The sequence below is a fragment of the Salvelinus alpinus genome, chromosome 7 (assembly GCF_045679555.1).
Source record: "Salvelinus alpinus chromosome 7, SLU_Salpinus.1, whole genome shotgun sequence".
NCBI lineage: Eukaryota > Metazoa > Chordata > Actinopteri > Salmoniformes > Salmonidae > Salvelinus > Salvelinus alpinus.
In genome coordinates this window covers 48,023,880-48,050,116 of record NC_092092.1, presented here as the reverse complement: position 1 = coordinate 48,050,116, position 26,237 = coordinate 48,023,880, and the positions used below count along the sequence as shown (strand labels likewise).

The window sequence follows — 26,237 nt, the reverse complement described above, 5'->3', positions numbered from 1 at the left end:
TTAGCAGTCATTTTCTCAGAACTGGCCATGCCAATGAACTGGGGGGGGGGGTCTAGCCAGTTGCTTTAGGCTGGGGGGAAACAGCCTGGATATTGCTATTGACATGTGGATATCGACCATGTGTGTACTACTCCCAACCTCTGGTCGCCCATGTGGTTTTTGATAAACCTCCCATTGCTTCATGTTCAGGGTTGTTTTCTGTTTGTCCACCATGCCATGCACTTCTACATCGTGATGGAATCAGCAATCTGCTCCACCAAACATTCAAAATGCAGGCCGTCTCAGACTAGTCTATAGGCAGCATTGATTTTTGCAACCAATGTTTTCTTGAAATGAAAGAATACAATACAAATGGACATTGCCTCTTGTTCTATATAGTGCCATTGAATGCCAATGCTGTTCAATGCAGACTTTAATACAGTCTGCAATTGTAGTCAATGTATACCATTGGAACACAATTTGGTGTCCAGTCATATAAGACGGTAACATTTCCGCTTAATATATAGTACCAAGGAATGTCATTCAGTTTTTTCAATGCAGACTGCAAATGTATAAAATCTTTATCATTGTAACACAATTCAGGGTCCACTAATAATCTCTGCCCACTTTGCTGGAGGGGGTTCAGATGAGAAGATGGGGAAAGGGGCTCTACCAGCCTGAGGGGCTTGTGGCCTGGCCCTGGCTCTAGCCACCCTGATGAACCATTTGGTTCTGTGCACCGAGCCGGTTAATGAAATGTGATTGCGGTCTTTCATACACTGTAATGACATCACATTCACAGTTGTATTGGGGTGTGAATGTATTGGGGTGTGGGCTAGCTTTTTACTCTGTGGTACGCGCACGCACGCACGCACGCACGCACGCACGCACGCACGCACGCACGCACGCACGCACGCACGCACGCACGCACGCACGCACGCACGCACGCACGCACGCACGCACGCACGCACACACACACACACACACACACACACACACACACACACACACACACACACACACACACACACACACACACACACACACACACACACACACACACACACACACACACACACACACACACACACACACACACACTTCACAGCATGATTAGTTGCCCCAAGTTAATTAATGTTTCAAAGTGTGACTTACAAGTCATTGCAGTTCTTCACTAACTATTTTTCAATTCCGTGACGTGGTTTAGTATCTACTACAGTTCTGTGGTGGTTCCTGTCCAAAAACTCCAATTGAGGAGTGATTTCTTAACCAAAAACATTCACCACAGAATATGGAGAATGTGGAAGTGTTAACTCCAGGAGCAGAACAGTCATCACTTTTCCCACCCTTTAAAAGCTGTTGATTTAAGTCATTCAAACCAATGTTAATAGCTCTCCTCCTCAGCCTCACTCTCTATCCCTACACGTATTTTTACCTGCGTGCATGTATTTGGTGGTGGTGAATAGCATGGTTAGGTGTATAGGTTTAATATATATTTTCCTTTTCTAGTTTGTATTCAAATTGCTTTGCTGAAGCGCTGCCAATGTTCTGCTTTTCACATTTTCTTTCCGGCAGTGACGCCCTGATTTGAAGCAGTTTAATCACATGCGCTGTGCTTTTAGGTGTGAAGATTTAAATATTCATGCCCTGTCGCTGCCAGGGGTTGGGTTGAAGGAGCAAGTGCCTTCCTTAAAGCTTTGAGAATGGTAATAAATAGATAAATAAAACATTTAAAAACTCTCAAATATTCATATTTAACTATGCCTCTTGGAGTACTGTAGCCTATATCTCATTTTGATACGTTTTAATGATTTTTCTACTCCTAACATAGACTTGGTTCTGTCCGGATAGAGATTTGTGGGGATTCATGCTCCAGAATGCTAATAGCAGTTGATGTTGTTGTTATTCTATCTAGCCCTTTTGAGATTTCGCACCATTTTCTTCCATTAGCTTTAATGCTAATTCTGCCCTGGGAATTCTGGTAGTGGTGCATCTCTGTCATCTCCATATAGCTTGGAAATTGGGTCATATTCATTTTCACTGGATCTAGTAGGCACTCTTCCATATTAAACACAGAATGGTGGGCTACTTGAAGCCTCAATGTTAAATTCACTGCCTCCTCATGAGTCTGTGTGTAACTAACACCACAAAATGTTTCTGGGAGTCCGGTAGTTATATTGTACGTGCTTGTTGCCATTGGTACTGAAGTCTTGTCAAGGCTTTAGCTCAACGGGCTAGCACAATCTTGTGAAGTGTTGGAGAACCAGGTTTGAATCCCAGTCGGTCACACCAGCAAGCAAGACGCAGTACCCAACTACCCTCGCTGCTTGGCCCATGGCTACTTTGTATATACGTAAGATGAGCTAGGCAAATATGGACACGAAACAGAACGGCAGAGGTTGCCTACCGAACGCTACACTTTCAAATTGAATTGACAATAGATCTTGCGCTTAAAAGTGTTGAGTAAATTACACTATGACAGGGAGCGTAACATTTCGAGACACATTTTAAAATCAGTGATCTATTATGTTAGATAAATACATGTTAAACTCCATAAATGTTCCTCACGGATACCATGAAAGCGGGAAATGTTATTAATGGCGGCTCGTTTGATTATGAGTTATTTGGAAGAAGTTCAGCGTTAACTCACAGGCTTCATTAATATTTTTTTCATGCACGTTCTATTAAGACTGCTGTGTAATCACAGGAGAAGGAGATGGGTTCAATTAAATGAATGTAGAGGGACATAATGAACTACAGAAGATTAATCAATTACATCTAGAATCAAAAATCACTCTGGGAACTCGGAACACGCTCGCTGTTAATTCAAAGGGCATTCAGCTCCAAAATTATTTCTACATGTCAAATCTTTTCTACATTTTCGCTTTGGGAAATCTGCTCCCACACATTCCCCTACCAACTCCACTCGTGCCTTGGCCACACTAACATCTAATGCAGACGGTACACTCCTTCGATTGCAATGTTTTGGTAAGGGCTAAATAACTGTTGCACCCACCATGGAGCCAAGTGCCTTTAAAACGCCTGACAGCCGTGCGTCGGTGGTGTGAGTGGGTTGCGACTGGTGAAACTGACCATCTGTCTGTTTGTGTGCGATTGTGTGTGTGTGTGTGTGTGTGTGTGTGTGTGCAGCTCCCCGCGGACTTCAGCCGACTCCACCTGGCCGACGGCTTGCACCCACAGGTGACCCACGTTTCCTCCAGCCACTCAGGATGTAGTATCACCAGCGACTCTGGAAGCAGCAGCCTGTCAGACATATATCAGGTAAGCATAGCCCCCCCCAGCTGCTCTTAAATGCTAGTAAAACTAAATGCATGCTCTTCCACCGATCGCTACCCGCCCGCCCGACTAGCATCACTACTCTGGACGTTTCTGACTTAGAATATGTGGACAACTACAAATACCTAGGTGTCTGGTTAGACTGTGAACTCTCCTTCCAGACTCACATTAAGCATCTCCAATCCAAAATCAAATCTAGAATCGGCTTCCTATTTTGCAACAAAGCCTCCTTCACTCATGCTGCTAACATACCCTCATAAAACTGACTATCCTATCGATCCTCGTCTTCGGCAATTTAATTTACAAAATAGCCTCCAACACTCTACTCAGCAAATTGGATGTAGTCTATCACAGTGCCATCCGTTTTGTCACCAAAGCCCCAAATACATCCCACCACTGCGACCTGTATGCTCTCGTTGGCTGGCCCTTGCTTCATATTCGTCGCCAAACCCACTGGCTCCAGGTCATACGTCTTTGCTAGGTAAAGCCCCACCTTATCTCAGCTCACTGGTCACCATAGCAGCACCCACCCGTAGCACGCGCTCCAGCAGGTATATTTCACTTTCATATTTCATTTAATCTCCAAAGGCAACCCCTACTTTGGCTTCCTTTCCTTCCAGTTCTCTGCTGCCAATGACTGGAACACATTTCAAAAATCACTGAAGCTGGAGACTTATCTCCCTCACTAACTTTCAGAATTAGCTTTCAGAGCAGCTTACTGATCACTGTACCTGTACACAGCCGATCTGTAAATAGCCCACCAAACTACCTCATCCCCATATTGTTATTTATTTTTTGCTCTTTTGCACCCCAGTATCTCTGCTTGCACATCATCATTTGCACATCTATCACTCGTGTTAATGCTCAATTGTAATTATTTCGCCACTATGGCCTATTTATTGCCGTACCTCCCTAATCTTACTACATTTGCACACACTGTATATATATTTTTCGATTGTGTTATTGACTGTATGTTTTGTTTATCCCATGTGCAACTCTGCGTTGTTGTTTTTGTCGCACTGTTTTGCTTTAACTTGGCCAGGTTGCAGTTGTAAATGAGAACTTGTTCTCAACTGACCTACCTGGTTAAATAAAGGTGAAATAAAAAACGTTCTTACAACATCCTCTAAATGTCAATAGAGCAGTCCCCCTTCCAACCACCCCACTCTGGAAGTAGCAACCAACCAGGTAAGCAGGCCCCCCTCAAATGTCCCCATAACCTCCCAACAACGTTCCCCCAACACCCGCTAAACGCCCATAGAACAGAACAGTCCCCTCCCACTCCACCATCTCGTGACTTTAGTCGGGCCCCCAAAGCCAATCGCACCTAATCCTCTTACCACACACAGGCACCCCATTGGCTCCCTACGTCGTCATCTGCTGTGTGTGTGTGTATCTGTGTGAGTGCACTGTGCGGGTGTGCATTAGTCTGTGTCAGTCTGTTGCCATTTCTGTGTGTGCAAGTGCACTGTCTGTGTACAGTACATACTGCAAGTGTGTGCGTGCGTGTGGAGCGTTGGGGGCCGGTTGTGCCCAGGCCCTCATCCAGTCTCAGGGCCATCTGCTCGGTCCTCATTAGGTCTGCTGTAGCGTCTCCATTCAAGCCCGTTGTCTCTTTCCTCTTTCCCTCCATAACACCTTTCCTTCGCCAGTCCGCCTCTCTCATTTGTGATCTATCTGTCCATAGCTTCTCATCACTGTCTTTTTCGCTCTGTCCCTCCCCATTTCTATTCCGTCCTAGTCTCTCACTAATGGAGATGACCCAGGCCCACCTATCACTTCGTCTGAGAATGTCAGATTTGCCGTCTTCAAAGCTTAGAGAAAATGGATGACATGGTGCTAGTTCCTCCCTGGACAAGCATGTTTTGGGTTTTGGGCTGTCCACATCAGGGCTGGAGGATAGAGTGAAGGAGGGTTGATCCAGGGTAAAGACACAGGAACATTTAGTCAGTGTATAACAACATCATGGGACTCCAATTAGATTTGTTCCGCAGCTGCAGACCTGTGACTGTTTGTTTCTTCAATCTCCTTAATAGTGATGAGACCAATTCAGATATTGTACATGGTTAAAGAACCATATTTAGACAATGTTGTCTATGAATAAGACTTTGTCTACAATTAGACAACTGTTCAGATTTCTGAGTGTTCTTGACAGATGTCTACTAGGGTAAAGCTTATGGCGATGCTGCCCGATCCTCTGGTCCACGAGCCGTGTCCGCTGGAGTGCGCCACTGTCTTTCTCCCGGGCGAGAAGAATGGAGCTGCGTCCTCCCTGTCACTGCCTTGCAAACATGGCCGACTGTTTTGTGTCTGAATAAGTCATGAAATTGGTTCTTCAGAAGGACACTTGAAAGCATTGATCCAGGAATAGCCCTGTTGAAATATGAACTACCCCGCCTGTCTTTCTTCGCTCACCACACGTTTATGGATCATACATCACATACATCACATACACACACACACATGCATGTACATGCGCACACACTCACACACAGAGGGGTTCAGAGTTTCTCTGTATTTCGAGGTAACATTTGACGTTTTTGATTTGATTTTAACGGTTCAGAATTCCCAGTGGATTGCCACATTGTGTAACTCATTGGAAATGTTGTGCGGATCACATCTGAAGGTGTTGCATTCTCCCTCACGAACACACTTCTAAATGATGATCAGCGCACTACTAATGAGCATTTAGTATATCATAAGCCTGACTCATAAACCTAGGTGGGTGGCTAATATTGAATTGACATATAACAATATTTAATCAATGAAAGCTACTGTGTGAGGACTAGCCTAGATCCTACTGTAGACAAGTAATGGGGTCAATGAAGATGTCCAGTGAGTCATATCTCTGCTATTTTAGGACAGTGTCCTTCTGAGGTTTGGAGCATGGCAACAATGTTTTATTACTGTGGAATGTAGTTGTTTTCTACGGGGTTTCAGCATCCGTAGACATTGACTTTCACATCAAGGTGAAGCTGAAGACAGATAGCTGTTTTCTGTTTTCACTGCTGCCGAGATTTCCAGATTTCCAGATTCTCCATCTCAGCGCCTCGGTTATTCCCTGTCGCATGGAAAACCGACGTACCTCGATCTTCAGAATTTTCGCTGTTTCACGCCTCCACAAATCCACACTTTACCAACCCCTTCCCCAAGGGAAGAACCACACCCCCTTTACTCTCTCGCCCCATCAGGCCCCTGCCCCGCCCACATCGCTGACCTCATGATGCCTGAGTGACTACTCAGATTGCACCCTGAATCATTAATGAGACGTTTGCACATGGTGGTTAAGGAGAAATGACATAGGGCTACGTTCTGTGAAAGACGGGGACTCTTTCAATTTCTGAAAAATGTAAACACAACTGGCAGGCCGGCTGGTAAAGATGCGTCTCGGACTAGGCTTCTGCAGGCAATTTACGAAGGCGATGTTGTTTTTAGCTCTCGCTTTGAAAAGGCAGGAGTTTAGGGACCGCATTCAGGTAAGAGGAGTTGGTTAGCACTCGACACATCTGGGACAGGATTGTTTTCAGTTTTCATCTCCCTGCGTTTCATGCGTGGTTTTCGTTCTCTAGGCGGGGCTCGCGTTGAGAGCGCAAAACACGCAATATGGCCTCTCAGCGGTATTTCTAGTGTGTGAGAAGCCTTGATGGATGCGCAGCGCCAAGCTTTCTATTAATATCTCTGTGACATTGTCAATTGCCATACTTTCGCTCCCTCTCGTTGTTAGTTTTTCTCTCTTTCCTCCATATTTTATCTCACTCTTTCAAAGAGGTTGTCAGGCTCTAAGTGCAAGCTGGAGTGGGATAGCGAGAGGAAGAGTTGTGAGAAAATTAGCTGGGTGTTTTATGCATAGCGGGATGCTTGATATGCAGTGTCTCTCACATAAACCGAGACCTATCAGTCTTACTGAACAGGCTAGATGTTGAAAAGTCTATTGGTGGTGTCTTTTCTTGGTTGTACTGTGTTACCACCGACATGGTTGTCTCTTTTGATGCGTTGAATTGATGCAGGTTCTGCTTATAAGCATAGTTTACATTTTTTTTGCCCGCCATTATGTGAAGCTATTGCACCAAAACCCTGATTTTATATTTGCCATCCTTTAATCTCAGCCCAACAGTTTGCAGCTATTACTACATGGAGTAGATGGATGGAGCTGACAAATGCTTAATACAGACCAGTGAGCATTTTCCTGCACTTGTGTTACTAAAACTCGCTGGTTAAGATTGATGGTTGGTGTAAAGATGGAGTCAAATGTTGTGTTGTTGTCGTTCCTTTGACCCTCAGGCCACGGAGAACGAACCGGGCGACATGGACCTCAGCGGCCTGCCCGAGACCGCCGTCGACTCAGAGGAGGACGACGACGAGGAGGACATCGAGCGAGCGTCGGACCCCCTCATGAGCCGCGACGTTGTGCGGGACTGCCTGGAGAAGGACCCCATGGACCGCACCGATGACGACATAGGTGAGTCCGTGCGAGCACACATAATGTTCCTCTGACATTGCCTAAAGGTTCCCCTTTGATTGTTTGAAAATTAACTTTCTCACAACATTCTGGGAGCCAAAATGTATTTACCTGGTAGTGTGCCAGTGTTTCCCTACTGTTAAGTAGTCACTAGGCAGAGTGCCTCCCTCTCCCCTGCTTTGCTATGTTGCTTCTTCTCAGTTTGGCTCCTATTGGTTTTAGTTGATCATTTTGGAACAGAAAGGGGAACCCTACGACTATTCCACACTACGATTGAACCCTTACTCTAAATCTAGAAACAACTGTTAATATGCTTATTCCATTGTTTGATTACAGTACTGCTGCTAAAATACCTTGTAAGTGCTTGCTATTTTTTGGCAACACATTTGGAAAAGCAATGGGAACCAATTAGCTTTGGCTTTGTTCACAAAGGGGAAATCCTTCCCCGAGTTCCCATTGTAGTCTCATCGGAGTTTAATCAAGCATTCACGCTTTTAAATAAACGATCCACAGCCACCCCCCTTCTCCCAGTGCCACGCCCTTAGTGTGTCTCAACCCCGCACGTCTGTATTAGCTAGCTACTGTGAATTATGTGCCCGACTCTAGAATTTATTTTAGCCCAGAGTGATATTCTGTCTGTGCCACACAACAGCCTGTGATATCATAGGCCTGTTAGCAGCAATACAGTGATAGCGATCCAAAAAAAGAGATTAGTTCACATTTACTCCCATTTGAAACTTCGATGTGGTGTGTGGATGATATAGAGGATGCAAATACAAAAAGAGAAAATACCCCCCCCCCCCCAACCTCCCCGCCCCCCCTCCCTGCTCTCTGTGCCGGCAGGCTTTTTTAGGTCAACGCCGTACGTCCTCTCCTCTCCCGGCACATTAAAGTTTCAGTGCTTCCGCAGGCTTCCCACATGACACTGTTTGCCATGCCAACCACACAGGTCAGCCCGCACCCCAGACTGCTTTAGGTGCCTTGGAAGGGGATCGAGTCCTTTTGCTAGTCCAAAATCCCCCCAAAACTCCACAGCAAGCTATTTCAAGGATCCCAAAAAATATGCATGGCACAGGAATCAGGATAGTCAATGACCTATACAGCTGAGCTGAATGCCCCAAATGTGAATTAAGGTTGACACACTGTGGAAGAGAATTTTGTTTTGGAAGTGGCTGACTATCAACCTATGCATCTATCACAAAATGTTTACACGCAAAAGGTCGCGCAGTGTCTGCTTTTACGCTCATGCGCAGTTTAAATTTTTTTCTCAATTAAAATGAAATGTATAGTTTGCCTTAGTGTACTTAAGATAATCATCCCGTTGTTGGGTACTCATCACTATTGTGGGGTTGAATTTAATTCACTTTCTCTCACGCTAGCTGTGCCCTTTTCTTTGTCCAAAGCCACAGAGAAGGTGAAGGAAGAGTCAAGGACTGCCAAGTCCTCCTATGCTCGCTTTCTCTCTCTCTCTGTCTCTCTGTGTGTGTGTCAAGACCTTCCTAACCTCCTCTCCCCCCCCCCCCCTCCAACCTTTCCACAGAGCAATTACTGGAGTTCATGCATCAGCTGCCAGCGTTTGCCAACATGACCATGTCGGTGAGGAGGGAGCTGTGTGCCGTCATGGTCTTTGCCGTGGTCGAGCGGGCCGGCACCATCGTCCTCAATGACGGGGAAGAGGTGTGTGTGTGTGTGGAGGGGGATGTGTGTCTTAAGTGACTCTCTTATGTCTGTATTGTGTGTGCCTTGAATGTGTCTGGGTTTGCACATCTATGGCCTGGGCATGCACTTTGCCCTTGCCATTACCAATGAAGGTTTCTGATGTTTTTTCCCCCTATTGGACATGAATGACTGCCATCTCCAAGCGTCTTGGGATCATAAGATTGCCTAAGGGGACCAGAAGAGAGATCACTTATCTACTTTCCCTTGAATGAAACCATTTTGGTCTGGTTTTGCATCCAAACAATAGTGAAGAGCCATACCCTTAAGGGCAGTTCACTTCAATGGTAGTCCAGTCAATGTAAAATAACATCCCATTGAGCTGATGTGTGTTAGCAATATGTCCACAATACTGCCTTAGTGCAGTGTCGGATTTATCTACATTGTTGATGATGCTATAGGGAAGAAATTGAGGGAGAAATTGATCTCTTGCTATAAAATGTGATATATTTTACTACCGTAATAAAAGGGTAAAAGCTTCCAGTTATTGTAGCGTTAAAACTGGGCTGTTTTATACTATTGAAACATTTGTGACCAATCATTAAAGATATCACCTGTCAAAGAATGTGATGCTCATCATTTTTGTTCAATTTGATTCCCTGCCAAAAAATTGCGTTATACATTGATCCAATCCTCAATCAGACATGGCTAACCTGCTAACTAGTCACTAATTGTGATATAAACAATGTGTTTAAAGGATCATTGTGGTGATCATTTCCTTCAACATTGATCCTAGCCTGATATTAAACCATTGATATCCACTGAATGACCACAGAATGATCACGGAGTACTTCTGACCGTTAACGGTTTGTGTTTGTGGTCTTACCCCCCCCCCCCCCCCCCCCCCTCCAGCTGGACTCGTGGTCAGTGATCCTGAATGGTTCGGTGGAGGTGACATACCCTGAGGGCAGGCCTGAGATCCTGTGTATGGGGAACAGCTTTGGGGTCTCCCCCACCATGGAGAAGGAATACATGAAGGGAGTAATGAAGACCAAGGTGGACGACTGTCAGGTAAGGCCCAGCACTCTGACTGGCTCTTATGATGGACGATTGGTATATTGAGCTGTGTGATTTACTGGACCCGGGTTATTTACTTGTGCAAATAGTCAGTTGCATTTTAAAGCAGGCTTGAATTAAGTATCTAGTTATAATTGTAACCATTTGCCAATAATTCAAATGAATACACTGGGGTTAATTTACCAAGAGATTTGTATTTATGTCAATGGTATCATAAAATAGATTGGATCTCAGCCATGTTGGTCTAAAAAAGATTGTGTCCCCAAGCTAACTACTACTCTCTCTCTCTGCTCCAGTTTGTGTGCATAGCACAGCAGGATTACTGCTGCATCCTCAACCAGGTGGAGAAGAACATGCAGAAGGTGGAGGAGGAGGGCGAGATCGTCATGGTCAAGGAGCACCGCGAGCTGGACCGCACCGGCACCCGGAAGGGACACATCGTCATCAAGGTGAGTTCATTCATCCTTGAATAAGCCTCGTAAAAGGTGCCATGACACGTTCATATTAGGTGTTATAAATGCTGTGTATCCAACTTTTAGTGTTACCTAATGGATTCTATTCTAATCTCTATTGTCTTTGTGAATGGAATAGAACAGAAAAAAGTGTTGTCCACATACATGTGGAAAGTTGCATTTGGTGTCTTCACAGTGACATAATACTTGAGACTCAAAACAAACATTAAAACGCTTCTCCTCGTACACCATCTCCCTTAGGGTACGACGGAGCGTCTGACCATGCACTTGGTAGAGGAGCACTCGGTGGTGGACCCCACCTACATCGAGGACTTCCTGCTGACCTACAGAACCTTCCTCTCCAGCCCCATGGTCGTGGGCAAGAAGCTCCTCGAGTGGTTCCATGACCCAAGCCTCAGGGACAAGGTCAGCTTCCAGCTCAAAAGCTTTACTATCCACTTCAGTAAAGTATTTCAGTCATTGTATTGTAATGGCAGCTAGACAGTACTTAACATCCGTAACAGCTAACGCATAGTTAATACCACATAGATTAACAGGTGCATACATGCAACACTCTTACATATGACCGTCCGCTTGTTTTTCACCACCTGTTTTTTACAATGAATAAAAGTAGAGACTCGGAGCTAGAAAATGGTATATAATGTACTGCAGTTGAGGAACAATGGTAAAGAAATTCTGCTTTGAAAGTTGATTAACTTGAAGCCCATTTTTGAGAAAATGGCCCTTGAATATTTTGGTACACCTACCGGAGAGCTCTTCTTTGTCTACACCCATTCAGCATCGTTCACACCCTCTTAAGCCTTAGTCCCACCCATCTCTTTAAGGATTCACATGAGGCCATGTGGTAAACACAGGTTTGTTTGTCACATGCACAGAATACAGAAGGTGTAAACGGTACAGGAATAGTACTTGCATACTTGCAATATCAATAACAGAAAGTGTCCAGATAAAGTTATTTTTGAAATATTTTATCGTTATTAGATGACGCTTACCAGATCCACTTGTCTAAATTGATGGACCATGTGAAGGAAATGCTATAACCACCCCCCATTCACACCTAGTTAAGTGGATGGGTCACTATTGTCTAGACATGTACACATGTTCATGAAATGCAATCGATGGCTGTAATCACCCCCAGACACACCTTCTAATTTGATGGGTCATGTAATAACCCGGCCGAAGTGGAGTCTTGTTTAGACATGCAGCTAGCTAGGTAGCAAGCTAGCTAAACAATGAACTGGCATAACCCCAACCCATACTACTACCAATACAAACATTGGCATAGCTGTAGTATGAATCTGCAGGTAGCTAAGGCTAACAAACTAGGTTCAATGTTGACTAGCTAACATTAGGCTATAACTAGCAATTCAAATGGATTTCTGATTCGAATAATATTACTACACAGATCATACAGGTAAATTTAGCTAGCGAGCCAGCAAGCTAACGTTTGCTAACTAACAGTATGCTTTAACTTGCAATAAACATGACTTTCTGACAAAATTAGAAGCTTAGATCTGGAAAATGTAGCTAGACTCTTACCCGTATACATGGATGAACGCTTCACGGTGGACTGGAACCATTTAACTCCGTTTTGTTTGTAGCTACATCTTGTTTGGCCAGCTTTGTGTCAATTCACTCTGGTTCTCACTGACTGTGGCATGTGCAGAAAGTAGCCCATCACTTTTTCCTCACGATCTGTCGATAGCGCCTGCTAAATTCAGAGCAATGTTGTTGCGAAAAGTAGCACAACTTTTGTAGTTCTTTATAACTTTATATCTTTAAAAAACGGCAAGGTAGAAAGTACTGTCAACACATACTGAAGTGCTCACGTTATAGACAGAAGCGTGCTACATGGCAGAGCAATCCAAACTCATCTCCCGGCTTGTCTAGCCCATACATTATCTCAGCCAATCATGACCAGTGGGAAGGTTCCTGACTTTTTCCATCGCTAAACCAACTAGGCTCGTAATTTAACAATTTCATTTGTATTTATGGATTTATTTTATTTATTTATTTTTGTTGACGTTCAAATATTGCTCCTGTGAAGTAGTGATGTGCGACATACGCCTAGTTTCCTGAAACAAGTCACATATGCTTACATACACGCAGATTGATATACAGAGATTAATACATACTTACATGCACACACACACAGACCTAAGTGTGAGGAAATGCATCGAACTAGCTAACGTTCAATCCAAACCCATGCTCACCCACTTTTTTAAATTTATTACCGTGAGTGAAAATGAACTTTGTTCTTCCATCCCCAGGTTACACGGGTAGTCTTGCTGTGGGTGAACAATCACTTCAATGACTTTGAAGGCGACCTCGCAATGACTCACTTTCTAGAAGAGTTCGAAAACAATCTGGAGAGAGAGGTCCGTGTCTCAGTTAAGCATAGCATGTTTCATATCCAGTTCAACCATTTTTTGCCTTCATTATATATTCAGTCAAGCATTCAAATTGTCAAAACATTTGCCTTGCACTAGCCTCTTGTTTCACAAATAAATACAAAAATACTTTTTCCCCCTTTCACACAGTAACAAAGTTGAGATACAAACCCTGAATTGCACAATATACTAAGCATTCTCAATTTCCTTTACAGAAAATGTGCGGCCATCTTAGACTGTTAAACATTGCCTGTGCTGCTAAAGCCAAACTGCGTCTAGTGACACTGACCAAGCCGTCGAGGGAGGCCCCGCTAGCCTTCACCCTGCTGGGGGGCTCTGAGAAGGGCTTCCGCATCTTCATCGACAGCGTGGAGCCCGGGAGCAAGGCCGCAGAGGCCGGTCTCAAACGAGGAGACCAGGTGAAGTAACAAGAATGTTCTTTATATAGCGTTTTCTTCATAGGTTCAAAATACTTCACATAGAAGAAAATAGTGAGGAAAACTTCCCTCCTCCACTACCGGTGTATGTGTAGCACCCGCCTGATTGATGTTATGGCTCTGCTTTGCGCCAGAAAGATCCCTACATATCAGACAGCAATGACAGTGAAGAAGTGAGGAGTGCTCATTCTCTAGACTAGTTTACTCAGCACTCATTTTGGCCCCAAAGGTTCCAAAGATCCTAGGTTAAATCCAGGATGCCAGCTTGGAAACCCTGCTTGGCTGTGCTTTTTGTGTGGCTTAAATGTATACTCTTAAACACTTCCCTGCAGCTGCTTCCCAAAGGAAATATGAACCATAGCATCCTGCAAAGCATTTTTACTCTTACAAATCTCCTGTCAAAACTTGTCATGTGTTGCCATATACACAGTGAGTGACTCTAACACAGCATTTCCCAAACTCTGTCCTAGGGGGGACACCAAGGGGTACACGTTTTGGTTTTTGCCTTAGCACTACACAGCTAATTCAAATAATCAAAGCTTGCTGATGAATTCATTATTTGAATCAGCTGTGTAGTGCTAGGGCAAGAATCCAAACGTGCACCCCTTGGGGTCCCCAGGACTGAGTTTGGAAAACGCTGCCCTAACGAGCTCAAATATCCTTATCAATCTCACTACCCTTTTCATCGGCCCCTTAACGAGACCGCTTAGCCGAACTTACGACCAGTGTTTCTTTAAGGGCTGACCCAGAAACAGCCGTTAGACCTGATTTGTACCATCAACATTGTGGTAATGACTGCAGAGGAAGGCCCCTCACTCACAGAGAGATCAAAGATCACTTCCTGGTTCACCCAGAGATCACTTCCTGGTACACCCAGAGGAATGGAAGATGACTCGGTGGCACGCTCATGTGTAAATGCAAAGTCCTCATGACAAGGCAGCTCTGGTCATAAAGCAGCTAAGAGGAAATAGACTAGTGTGTTAGAGAGAAGGACATGGGAAGGGGGGATTCTTCTAACACCTGGGAGGATATATATGAGTTTCAGTTTCATGTAATAGAGTAGCTCACGTGGCTCAGTATGTGGTGCTTACGTCAGAGTTGTGGATTTGACTCCTGCAGGAATTAAAAGGATTGAGGATGTGGATGATTACTGTATGTAACGTTGTGGTATATTTGTTTGTCTTTGAGCAGATTCTGGAGGTGAATGGGCAGAACTTTGAAAATGTCCAGCTCACCAAAGCCAATGAGATCCTGAGGAACAACACCCACTTGTCCATTTCTGTGAAAACCAATCTTTTAGGTGAGAATTTTGAGGGCGAACTAACTACGAATGTAATACTATACTGAATAAAAAAGTGTTGGTCCCATATCACAGAAATGGTTCATAATATGATCTGCACAAAAAGCTTATTTTTTGTCAAATTGTGTGCACAAATCACTTTACACCCCTGTTAGTGAGCATTTCTAATTTTCCAAGATAATCCATTCACCTGACAGGTGTGGCATATCAAGAAGCTGATTAAACAGCATGGTCATTACACAGGTGCGCCTTGTGCTGGGGAGAGTAAAAGGCAACTCTAAAAAACACAATGCCAGCATGCAATTGGCATGCTGACTGCTGGAATTTCCACCAGAGCTGTTGCCAGAGAATGTAATGTTAACTTCTCTACTGTAAGCCCCATCCAATTTGGCAGTACATCCAACCGGCCTCACAATCGCAGAGTACGTGTATGGCATCGTGTGGGCGAGTGGTTTGCTGATGTCAGTGTTGTGAACAGAGTTCCCCATGGTGGCGGTGTGGTTATGGTATGGGTAGTCATAAGCTATGGACAACGAACACAATTGCATTTTATCGATGGCAATTTGAATACACCGAGATACCGTGACGAGATCCTGAGGCCCATTGTCGTGCCATTCATACACCGCCATCACCTCAGGTTTCAGCATGATAATGCACGGCCCCATGTCGAAAGGATATGTACACAATTCCTGGAAGCTGAAAATGTCCCAGTTCTTCCATGGCCTGCATACTCGTCAAACATGTCACCCATTGAGCATGTTTGAGATGCTCTGGATCGACAGTGTGTTCCAGTTCTTGCCAATATCCAGCAACTTTGCACAGCCATTGAAGAGGAGTGGGACAACATTCCACAGGCCACAATCAACAGCCCGATCAACTCAATGCGAAGAAGATGTCACATTACATGAGGCAAATGGTGGTCACACCAGATACTGACTGATTTTCTGATCCATGCCCTACCTTTTTTAAGCTGTCTGTGACCAACAGATGCATATCTGTATTCCCAGTCATGTGAAATCCATAGATTAGGCCTAATGAATTTCTTTAAATTGACTGATTTCCTTATACGAACTGTAACTCATCTTTGAAAATGTTGCGTTTTATATTTTTGATCAGTATAATGACTAACACTAATAATATAAGTAACAGTATCACTATCACGGAAGCCTTGTTTCACACAGTAATGAAGAGGACCAGGTAAGAAATACTAATCCGTTTCCCCCCTTTCATTCACCCAGTGTTCAAGGAGCTACTAGCCCGGCCGGAGCACGACCACGAGGCAGAGGGTGAGGATCCGCCAGAGGTGGAACGCAAGAATGGAGCCCCGGCACACCTGCCCAAGATTGGGGACATCAAGAAGGGCTCGCGCTACTCCATCCCTGACCTGGCGGTGGACGTTGAGCAGGTGATTTATTATGATGGACTACAGTATCCATAATGCTTTGTGTATGGTATCAGGCACGTATTCATTAGGCACCAAACAGAAGAAAAAAAACTGAAACAGGAAGGGACCACCTGACATTGTCCAATCACAAATGCTTGTTTTTTTGTTTTCTGTTGCAAAACGTTTTGCTACAATGTGCCTTAATGAATATGTCCCCGGTTTTATCTTAGTAAAGACATTCCTAAAGCCTAACCTAATGGTATCCTGCCTCCTCCTTAATGCAGGTGATGGGCCTTGAGAAGGCCAGTAAGAAGGCCAAAGCCAACACGGTGGGAGGAAGGAACAAGCTCAAGAAGATCTTCGACAAGACGCTCACCAGCATCCTTCCCCCAAAACCATACAAGTAAGAGCCCAGGGGGAAATGTAACGTCACATTTGGAGAGGAGTGGAAGAAAAATAATAATAGTGGAGTTGAAGAAAATAGGAGAGGAGAGTGTGGAATAAAATGGGTTTTGCTTAATTTGTTGTATTTCTGAAGATGTATTGAGCTCTTTCCATGACGTAGACTGACCAGGTGAACGCTATCATCGCTTATTGATGTCACTTGTTAAATCCACTTCAATCCGTGTAGATGAATGGAGACAGGTTAAAGAAGGATTATTAAGCCTTGCGACCTGGGTTGTGTATGTGTGCCATTCAGAGGGTGATTTAAGTTCCTTTGAACAGAGTATGGTAGTAGGTGTCAGGTGCACCGGTTTGTCTCAAGAACTGCACCGCTGCTGGGTTTTTCACGCTAAACAGTTTCCGTGTGTATCAAGAATGGTCCACCACCCAAAGGACTTTTCCGCCAATTTGTGGGAAGCATTGGAGTCAACATGGGCCAGCTTCCCTGTGGAATGTTTTTGACACCTTGTACAGTCCAAGCCCCGACGAATTGAGGCTGTTCTGAGGGCAGAGGGGTGGGGTGCACAACTCAATATTAGGATATTCCTAATGTTTTGTACACTGTGTACTTTACTGTACAAACATCGCCCTCTATCCTCTGAAAGTGGAACTGCTTCTAACCCCTCCCTCCCTCTGTGTTTCCGTAGCGATGTGGGCGTGGGCCAGTCGCAGGATGATAGCATCGTGGGCCTGAAGCAGTCCAAACAGATTCCGGCCTCGCTGCCTGTCAGCAGCAACCTATCGTCCAGCAACCCTGACCTGCTGCAGTCCCACCACCGCATCCTGGACTTCAACAACCAACCGGGTGAGGACAGACAGACACCCCTCCTTTGAACCTCTAGTATACAACTGTATATGATAAGCACAACTTGGCTGTCTTCAGCTCCCTTGAAGCCGTCTATTTCGCATGCATTTATATACATTGCTCACCGTGCACATACTTTGCCAGATGTCTGGCATCCATGTTTGACACACCCATTTACGTTCTCCTACACACACTCTTTGTGTTCTTTCAGCCCCGGTCGTGACAAGTGAGTATCACGCTGCTGCTGCTCTGCCCACGGCAACGCTTGTCCTCTTTGCCAGCTAACTGCTTTTTCGTTTACAAGCGTCCTATGGTGTTTCTAAAACTGGTCTCTAAAGGGCTAACTTTTAACTGTGGTTATGGTCTGGGCTTGTCGGTCTTGATAAAAGCAGGCATCAAGTCAGTGTGTTTTAATGGGTAACGCATGCCTAAATCTAACTGGAGTACAGTTTGAAAGGAATCGTTCCTGTAAACTTTTGACGGAGTATAAGCAGCCAGCATTCCATTGACCCATTCATTCTCAGTGCATATTGGTGTGTTTTCACTTGTAATCGGGGTGATATGGTGACATTAAAATGATTTAGGTGGGGATGCCATGATTTTTTAACCTTGGGGGATAAAAACAATGGTAAATGAATTATGTGACTGCATGATAAAATTGCTGATTTCTGACATATAATTGTTCAGGTAATTTCAAAGCAATTAAGTGATCTACATATCCCAAATGAGGATTCCGCCCCAATGTTTGTCCAACATTGTGTTGACGTTGTACCTCTACCCCCCCCCCCCTCACCAGACATGTCTGACCAGGTGCTGCGGGTGTTCAAGGCAGACCAACAGAGTCGATACATCATGATTGGTAAGGACACCACGGCCAAGGAGGTGGTGGCCCAGGCCATCCGGGAGTTCGCCCTGACCGCGGTGCCCGAAGCCTATTCGCTGTGCGAGGTGTCCGTCACGCCTGAGGGTGTCATCAAGCAACGGCGGCTACCAGAGCAGCTGTCCAAGCTGGCTGATAGGATACAGCTCAGTGGCAGGTAAGGACTGGTTTTATTGATTCATTTTTTCAATTATTTATACAGTTTTGTCCTGTCTCTTGTACAAAAGCTAGCAAATACTATCAAGTCTCCCCTTCCTCTTGACCATTCCTATCTTAAAATCCCCCTCTTCCATAGTCCCTTATTATTGAACACTTTGTCTTTTTCTATTTAAACTCAAGTCACATCATAGTCACAACACCAGGTGGTTGTTAATAATTACTCAACGTGATACTATGAATAACTCTAACAACAAAAGTACTTATTTTGAATATGTGCTTTGTGTTAAGATTTCTACTGGACCAACAAAATAGAGACAGATTATCTATCTACAATAGAATACCTGCTTGTAAATACTAAACGAGCTCCCTGCTCTTCCCCTCTCTCTAGATACTACCTGAAGAGCAACATGGAGACGGAAACCCTCTGTTCAGACGAGGACGCACAGGACCTTCTTCGTGAAGGCCAGATTTCCCTCCTCCAGCTCTCCACTGTGGAAGTAGCCACGCAGCTCTCCATGCGCGCCTTCGAGCTCTTCTGCGCCATCGAGCCCACCGAGTACATCGATGACCTGTTCAAGCTCAAGTCCAAGACGGGCTCGTTTTGCCTCAAGCGCTTCGAGGAGGTCATCAACCAAGAGACCTTCTGGGTGGCGTCGGAGGTGATCCGGGAGCCCAACCAGCTCAAGCGCATGAAGATTGTCAAGCACTTCATCAAGATTGCTCTCCATTGTAGAGAGTGCAAGAACTTCAACTCCATGTTCGCTATCATCAGGTGAGGTGGGAGAGGAGGAGGACGAGAGGAGACCAGATGGCCATGTTGTGATGTAGATGGGTTAAACCGATTGTGAAGAGTTTTACACCAAGTCCAGCACTTATGCTGAATCAGCTGTGTTTGTGTGGTGTTGGAACAAAAGCCTGCAAACCTTTTCATCCTCTAGAACCAGAGTTAGCCCCCTAACCCTAATCCCCAGAGGTTAGCACAACCCCTCTACATTATCAGCCTTCTAACTTCACTGTATGTCTGTGGTCCTCCCCCAACAGTGGTCTGAACCTGGCGCCGGTATCTAGACTCCGGGGAACGTGGGAAAAGCTCCCCAGTAAGTACGAGAAGCTGTTTGGGGACCTGCAGGACCTGTTTGACCCGTCCAGGAACATGGCCAAGTACCGCAACGTGCTCAACAACCAGAACCTCCAGCCGCCCATCATCCCCCTATTCCCCGTCATCAAGAAGGACCTCACCTTCCTGCACGAAGGTAGCCAATGACACACTTTGTCATTTTGTATCGCAAAATGTGTTCAGAAACATTCATTTTGCAACCCAGAACCAAATCTTAAGATAAACGCCCACCCTTCTCAATGCTTCTGCCAAAGCCCGTCCCCAGCCCTTCCCTTTCCACTGTCAGATTCAGCACGTGTCGCCAACAGACCTTCACAAGAGACTATAAATACATTGGCTATTTGTCTACCATTTTTGTATAGGATGTTGCACTCCACTGTATGCCAATACTCTACTACAAGGCATCTTAATCAATCTGCGATAACAAATAGTCTCTCTCGTCTTTCCCCAGGGAACGACTCAAAAGTGGACGGCCTGGTGAACTTTGAGAAGCTGCGTATGATCGCCAAAGAGATCCGCCACGTGGGTCGCATGGCCTCCGTCAACATGGACCCTGCACTCATGTTCAGAACCAGGTAACATCGGGAAAACCAATATAATCCCAGAAGACTAACAACGCTTCACCATCCCCTATACGTCCAATCAAATCACTGTCACTGATTGTTCACATGTAGATTGTCAATATTCCGTGCTTCCACGCTTTTCCCTTGAGCAGCCGTTTCCCCGGGCAACCCAGCTACTTCCTGTATTCTGTACTCTCCACTTATCGTTGGCGTAAAACCACAGTGCTCATGTGTAAGTGTGTGTCTGACTGTGACTATGTATGTCCACCATGCTGTGATGTCACTTCCGGGTGTCGGTGGTTGTTATCAATGTTTGTCTCTTTCTCGCTATTGTGGGCCTCTGGTAAACTTGCTCATCTTGGTGGCTCTTTGTGGTCTATCCTGTCTAAGCTTGTCTCCCTCTCTTTCTCTCTCTCTCGTTCTCTCTCTCCCTGTGCACTCTTTGCCCTCCACGCTTCACTGTTCATGGCTATCCCTTCTAGGAAGAAGAAATGGAGGAGTTTAGGGTAAGTTTTGGTGACCGACCTTTCCATGCTTTTTTCTTTTGCCCCATTTGTTCGCTCCCTCCCTTCCTCATTTCTGGGGCCTTGTTTGTTTGTTTGTTTGTTTTTAGTGCTGATTTTACTACCCTGTATGGTTTGATACCCTTCTAACACTGCTTGGCTCTGGCAAAAATGTGTTTAAAATTGGAAATTAAAATCACTTTTGCTTTTTTCAGGTCACACCACCATTTGTGAATTCTCAAAATATTTCGCAATTATGCATTAAAACTGAGAGCGATTTGCATCCCATGCAATTCCCAATCTATGAACTAGCAAAAGTGATTACTTTGTGTGTTTTCCCAGCTAAGATAGCCTACTTACCAAAAATGGCATGCCTACTTTTGTTTTGCATCAGTTTGCCATAGTTTGGATTTATCAGCCTCCAGACTGAAAATATCTTCAACATGAAAGTCTGTAGTGTGCTACAATGACAAACAGGGCATAAAATGAACGCCTGTCAAATGCGGGTAGATTTAGGTATTGTGGGGGTAAGAATGTCTATTCACCAGCCACAATGGCGGGTGGTCAATTTGCAGGACTCTACAGTGCAAACATTACATTCACGAATAAAAATAGTCAAAAGTCAAGTATGAGTAAATGTGCAAGTTAGGGTTAAGAAAATGCTGCCATAGCAGTTTTCAAAGTATTTCTGCTGTTTTGTTTGCTAATCACACAAGAAATATGAATCCTCACGCAGCAACACTGGCAGGGGAGTGAAGTGCTGATACATTCGTTATTGGAGGCGATGCGCACAGGTCTAATTTACTCAAGTCTACAAAGTGAGACTTTGTCCTTGTTTTTTGGCTATTTACATTGTTTGTTCACAAGCTCAAAGACCCACGTGAGTCGTTCCGTTACCATGGTAACTTCCAGGCCTTAAAGGGGCAGCTGAACATTTTGTCCCTGATTTTTGTTAAAAGACTCGGGTCACAATACATCAAATTTAACAATAAACCACATTACCTCTTACGTTTCTTGTTTTAGAAACATTACAAAGCATGTCATCTGTTGTTTTTAATGTAATTATGGCCCCAAAAATATTTTGGCTGGTAAAAAATCTGAGTGTATGGTAGATTTTTTAAATCTACCTGCCATTGTGGCTGGCGGACCAAAAAGTTCATTTTAGTCCCTGCAGCCAAACTAGTCATGCTTTACATTACAGCATTACAGTGGCCTAGGAGGTACTATACCACTATACTATGTATGTACTCAGTATGTACCATAGTTTCTGCTGAAAAGGCATTTCAATACAACTACCTTGGTGTTTACCACAGAAATGACTATACATCACTATTTGAACCCTCAACACACACACACACCTCCCCTTCCTTAGAATGCATGGAATGTTCTGGAGCTGAGAGGAATGCCCCCAAAGCCTCTCGGTCTCTGCATGTCAGACTCTCAAACGACCCTCCTCTCTACTACCTTCCAGGACATCTACATATTAGTACACACACATAGTCTGATGGTGGTCTCGCTCTCCCCTCTCCATTTCTATGTGTGTGTGTGTGTGTGTGTGTGTGTGTGTGTGTGTGTGTGTGTGTGTGTGTGTGTGTGTGTGTGTGTGTGTGTGTGTGTGTGTGTGTGTGTGTGTGTGTGTGTGTGTGTGTGTGTGTGTGTGTGTGTGTGTGTGTGTGTGTGTGTGTGTGTGTGTGTGTGTGTGTACGCGTGTGTACGCGTGTGTACGCGTGTGTACGCGTGTGACCAGGTCTCTTAGCCAGGGCAGTGCCAACGCGGCGGTGCTGGACGTCACCCAGACAGGCGGGCACAAGAAGCGGGTGAGGCGCAGCTCCTTCCTGAACGCCAAGAAGCTGTACGAGGATGCCCAGATGGCCCGCAGGGTCAAGCAGTACCTGTCTAACCTCAGCCTGGAGACCAACGAGGAGGCGCTGCAGACCCTCTCGCTGCAGTGTGAGCCCTCCATCAACACACGTAAGTGCTGGAGAGAGTACATGCTGTGCACACACACCCACACATACGCGCACTTGTGTTCTCTGACTGCAATGTGAGCCCTCCATCAACACATGTAAATGTTGCACACATGCATGCTGTGTGTACACCAGCACACCGGGTGGCCATTGTGGTTCAGCAGCAACACTCTCCTTCAACCCTTTCTCAGTGCCCAAGAATGCCGGTGGCAGTAAGAGGCCAGACACGTCTCCGGTGGTGTCCAGGGCTGCCAGCCAGCAGAGGGGCCAGCTGCAGAAGGGCAACCAGGCCCTTCAGGTGCCCGCTGTGGCCCTCTACCCCTCCCGCAAGAAAGTGCCAGTCAAGGACCTGCCACCATTCGGTAAGAACCTGCACAAGTTGAGGGGAAAACATACTTGAGGCAATTATGCACGTTTTAGAACATTGTATGGTGTCAGAAAGAAACAATCTGTGATTCCTCTAAGGAAAATGCATTCATTTCAGTTTCAGGTCAAATGTACCCGATCACAATATTGCTTGTGTTGTTGGTAGCTAGTTTAGTTAGACAATATGGGCTGGAGATTCTAAGGATTAATCTGCGTCTGCGAAATTGGCCCTTGCTGAATGCTAATTAGCAAATGCTAATTTTGACTATTTTGTTTTGAAGGCACGAGTTCCCCTCAGTCGCTGAAGAAGATCCTATCGCTGTCGGAGGAGGCCAGCGAGCGTCACAAGCGTCAGACAGAGGACACGGTGTCTAATGCCTCCCAGCTCTCCTCCCCTCCCACCTCCCCCCAGAGCTCGCCCAGGAAGGGTAAAATGATAATCCCCTCCATTCAACCTCAGCCCAGTCCCCCCTCACCCATACAGAGACTCAGCAAATTACTGCTGACACCTAGTGGTCATAGAGGGGAACTACTTGTTCAGCCTCCTGTGATGTCATGTTGATATAGAAACAGTTACTCAAGGTTTTTGGGGGCTTTGGGACATGACACATGAAAATGGAAAGTTGTGCTTTACTTGTGGAGTTACAATACATTTAAAAGGCACACACCATAACTAGGGCTGGGCGATATGGCCTAAAAATCATATCTCCATTTTTTTCAAACTGATGGCGATTCACGATATATATTTCGATTCTCTTTGTGTTCTCTAAATAAGCGTTGTCGTACAATTAAAGGTCAAATACACTGCATTTCAAACAGTCTGCAATAATCTAATGAATTCAGGCCTTGTAAAGTTATACCTAGGTTAAATATATGCCTTCCACAATCATAAGACCAACTAATAATTGTATTATTTTCTCAGAATAGTTTAGCTTGCTTTTTTGTTGTTGCAATAATCACTGATCTGGCGATCAAGTCTATCTACTGTATGAAAATGCCCTTTTTTGTTATAAATTTAAGTAGAGTCATACATAGTCATTATTAGTGAATGTGCGCTAACTTCTTGTAGCAGGCATTAGGCTATAGAAAATGAACACAGGTCTCATCAACAATCTCTCAAGCCCACGTGCTAGGCACTAGCCAGCTAATCTTTGTGTTTCAAGTTTAGCCAAAAAAGGTTGAACAGTTGAATTGTTATGAACACACCCTTCTGTCCGTCTCCAACTGTTTGAACAGCGCGCAAGCCTGTCCACTGTTCAGATGTTGAAATGAAAGTGGCCTACCTTATTTCTCAGAATGAGAACGAGTTGCCAATTCCTTATATTTCCTTTTAAATAATTGTTTTTAAATGCTTATTGCACATTTTATAGAACACAGAGTAGACAGCTCATAACAGTCTTTGGCTAAAATGCCGCTAGACGTAGGTGGGACCCAAACGCCGCGCGTGACAAACTGAACATTCATTTTCCAGAATCGATGTTCATTGATACTCTCGTTTTAGTAGTGTCTGCTCTGCGCGCAATTTGAATAGTTGAGACGTAAAAAGGGTATCGTCGGAAAATAATGTCTCAGTGTGTTTGTGTTCATATGACCGATTCGGTTGGACCGAACCTCAAATGCCAATAGGGAGTTGAAACCGCTTGTCAGATAGGAAGATGTAATCTCTGAGTTTTGTTGGTGGGAGAGAAAGTGGGAGGGGCTTGGTGTGTGTGTGTGTGTAAACCATTAAGGATGAGGCGAAACAACTCTCACTAAAATCTGACCAAAATAAGGCCAATACGTTTTTATGGGTTTATTTTGTACCTAAGCGTCGGACCTGCGTTCCCGCCTTTGGGACAACGACTCCCATTTTTAGGGTGGAGACATGAGCATCATGCCAGTCTATACATACAGATCTCTGGTGTAAATGGGAAGGTGCACAGAGGAGCGAAAGACACGAGACCAAATACAGCATGGGAACAAGCGGACACAAACGCTCATGAATACGAAAAAGAACAAAACCTAGATTCTTGCGATACAGGGTTTTGGAATATCGCGCAAAAACCCCCACATTCGAATGAATTCGATATATCGCCAAGCCCTAACCACAACACTATACTGTCCCTTAGCCAAGCCATTCTTAGAGAACGCCTAGTCTACGCTGGTCCATATTGGAATCGGCTATCCCCTGAAACCCACACAGCATCCACCCCAGATGCCCCTACCTCCCATCCCAACTACCTCACCCCTTACATACTGTGTTGCTGTCCTGTGTCCTGTCTGTGTGTGACGGTCTCTTTGCCTTGCTGCACGTAGGGCTCGGGACACTGAAGGGCCAAAGTGTCCGGAAGGTTACCTTTACCAGTAAACAGACAGCCACAGGTAAACTAAGCCCGGCCCTAAACCTAGACAGATGCTGCTGCCCTTGAACACATACTGGGGCTCCCCATATGCTCCCCCCCTTATACATGCAGGGTATTTGTTGTTCAATTCCAACCAAGTCTTAAATGATGACTAATATTGCAACGTTTTTTGATTAGGTAACAAATCAGAGTGGTGTTCATTAGGCACCAAATGGAAGAAAAGAGACACAGGAGAGGGACTACCTAAACATACCCAATAAGAAATCCGTTGCAAAAAAATGAACACGACCCAGTTGACCTTACAAAGTGGAACTGGTTGGAACCTGTATATATAGGGGGGGGGGGGGCTTGTGTCGCCCACTCGTCTTAGTAGCTGAGTTACTGCTGTGATGTCTAGTAGTGTTACACATAGTACGGCAGTTGCTTCAGAAGATTGAGCGCTCAGTTGCTGCTGCTTCACCGACGATAGGGGAGTGTGCTTAGAAGCCAGTAGAAGCTCTTCGGTCCACCGGGGGGAAACGAATGCACTCATTATTGGATGGGTTTCCTAGACTGTCTTGACGCTAGGCCACCGGACTTTTTCTGAATGGTAGCTGGAGGTTGGTCTGCCCAGTGGGTTTAATGTCATAGAAGACTCCA

The 26,237-nt window shown here is 45.0% G+C and overlaps 1 protein-coding gene across 22 annotated transcripts in view; it reads left to right on the top strand.

The window, feature by feature from the left end:
• The window catches only part of LOC139581110 (rap guanine nucleotide exchange factor 2-like), a 125,758-nt gene that overhangs the window by 94,063 nt on the left and 5,458 nt on the right, over positions 1–26,237 (top strand). For 6 of the 22 annotated variants that reach the window (XM_071410548.1, XM_071410531.1, XM_071410539.1 and 3 more), the window contains 22 exons: positions 3,130–3,261; positions 7,558–7,735; positions 9,276–9,412; positions 10,304–10,462; positions 10,765–10,917; positions 11,182–11,346; positions 13,212–13,331; positions 13,547–13,750; positions 14,960–15,068; positions 16,307–16,473; positions 16,737–16,855; positions 17,544–17,701; positions 17,913–17,927; positions 18,498–18,738; positions 19,129–19,512; positions 19,782–19,993; positions 20,309–20,432; positions 20,903–20,926; positions 22,671–22,894; positions 23,082–23,252; positions 23,538–23,684; positions 25,552–25,617. In XM_071410548.1, the coding sequence (XP_071266649.1) occupies positions 3,130–3,261; positions 7,558–7,735; positions 9,276–9,412; positions 10,304–10,462; positions 10,765–10,917; positions 11,182–11,346; positions 13,212–13,331; positions 13,547–13,750; positions 14,960–15,068; positions 16,307–16,473; positions 16,737–16,855; positions 17,544–17,701; positions 17,913–17,927; positions 18,498–18,738; positions 19,129–19,512; positions 19,782–19,993; positions 20,309–20,432; positions 20,903–20,926; positions 22,671–22,894; positions 23,082–23,252; positions 23,538–23,684; positions 25,552–25,617 (3,409 nt within the window). The remainder of the gene's footprint in view (positions 1–3,129; positions 3,262–7,557; positions 7,736–9,275; positions 9,413–10,303; positions 10,463–10,764; positions 10,918–11,181; positions 11,347–13,211; positions 13,332–13,546; positions 13,751–14,959; positions 15,069–16,306; positions 16,474–16,736; positions 16,856–17,543; positions 17,702–17,912; positions 17,928–18,497; positions 18,739–19,128; positions 19,513–19,781; positions 19,994–20,308; positions 20,433–20,902; positions 20,927–22,670; positions 22,895–23,081; positions 23,253–23,537; positions 23,685–25,551; positions 25,618–26,237) is intronic. The other 16 variants (XM_071410545.1, XM_071410553.1, XM_071410536.1 and 13 more) reach the window with 12 other exon arrangements.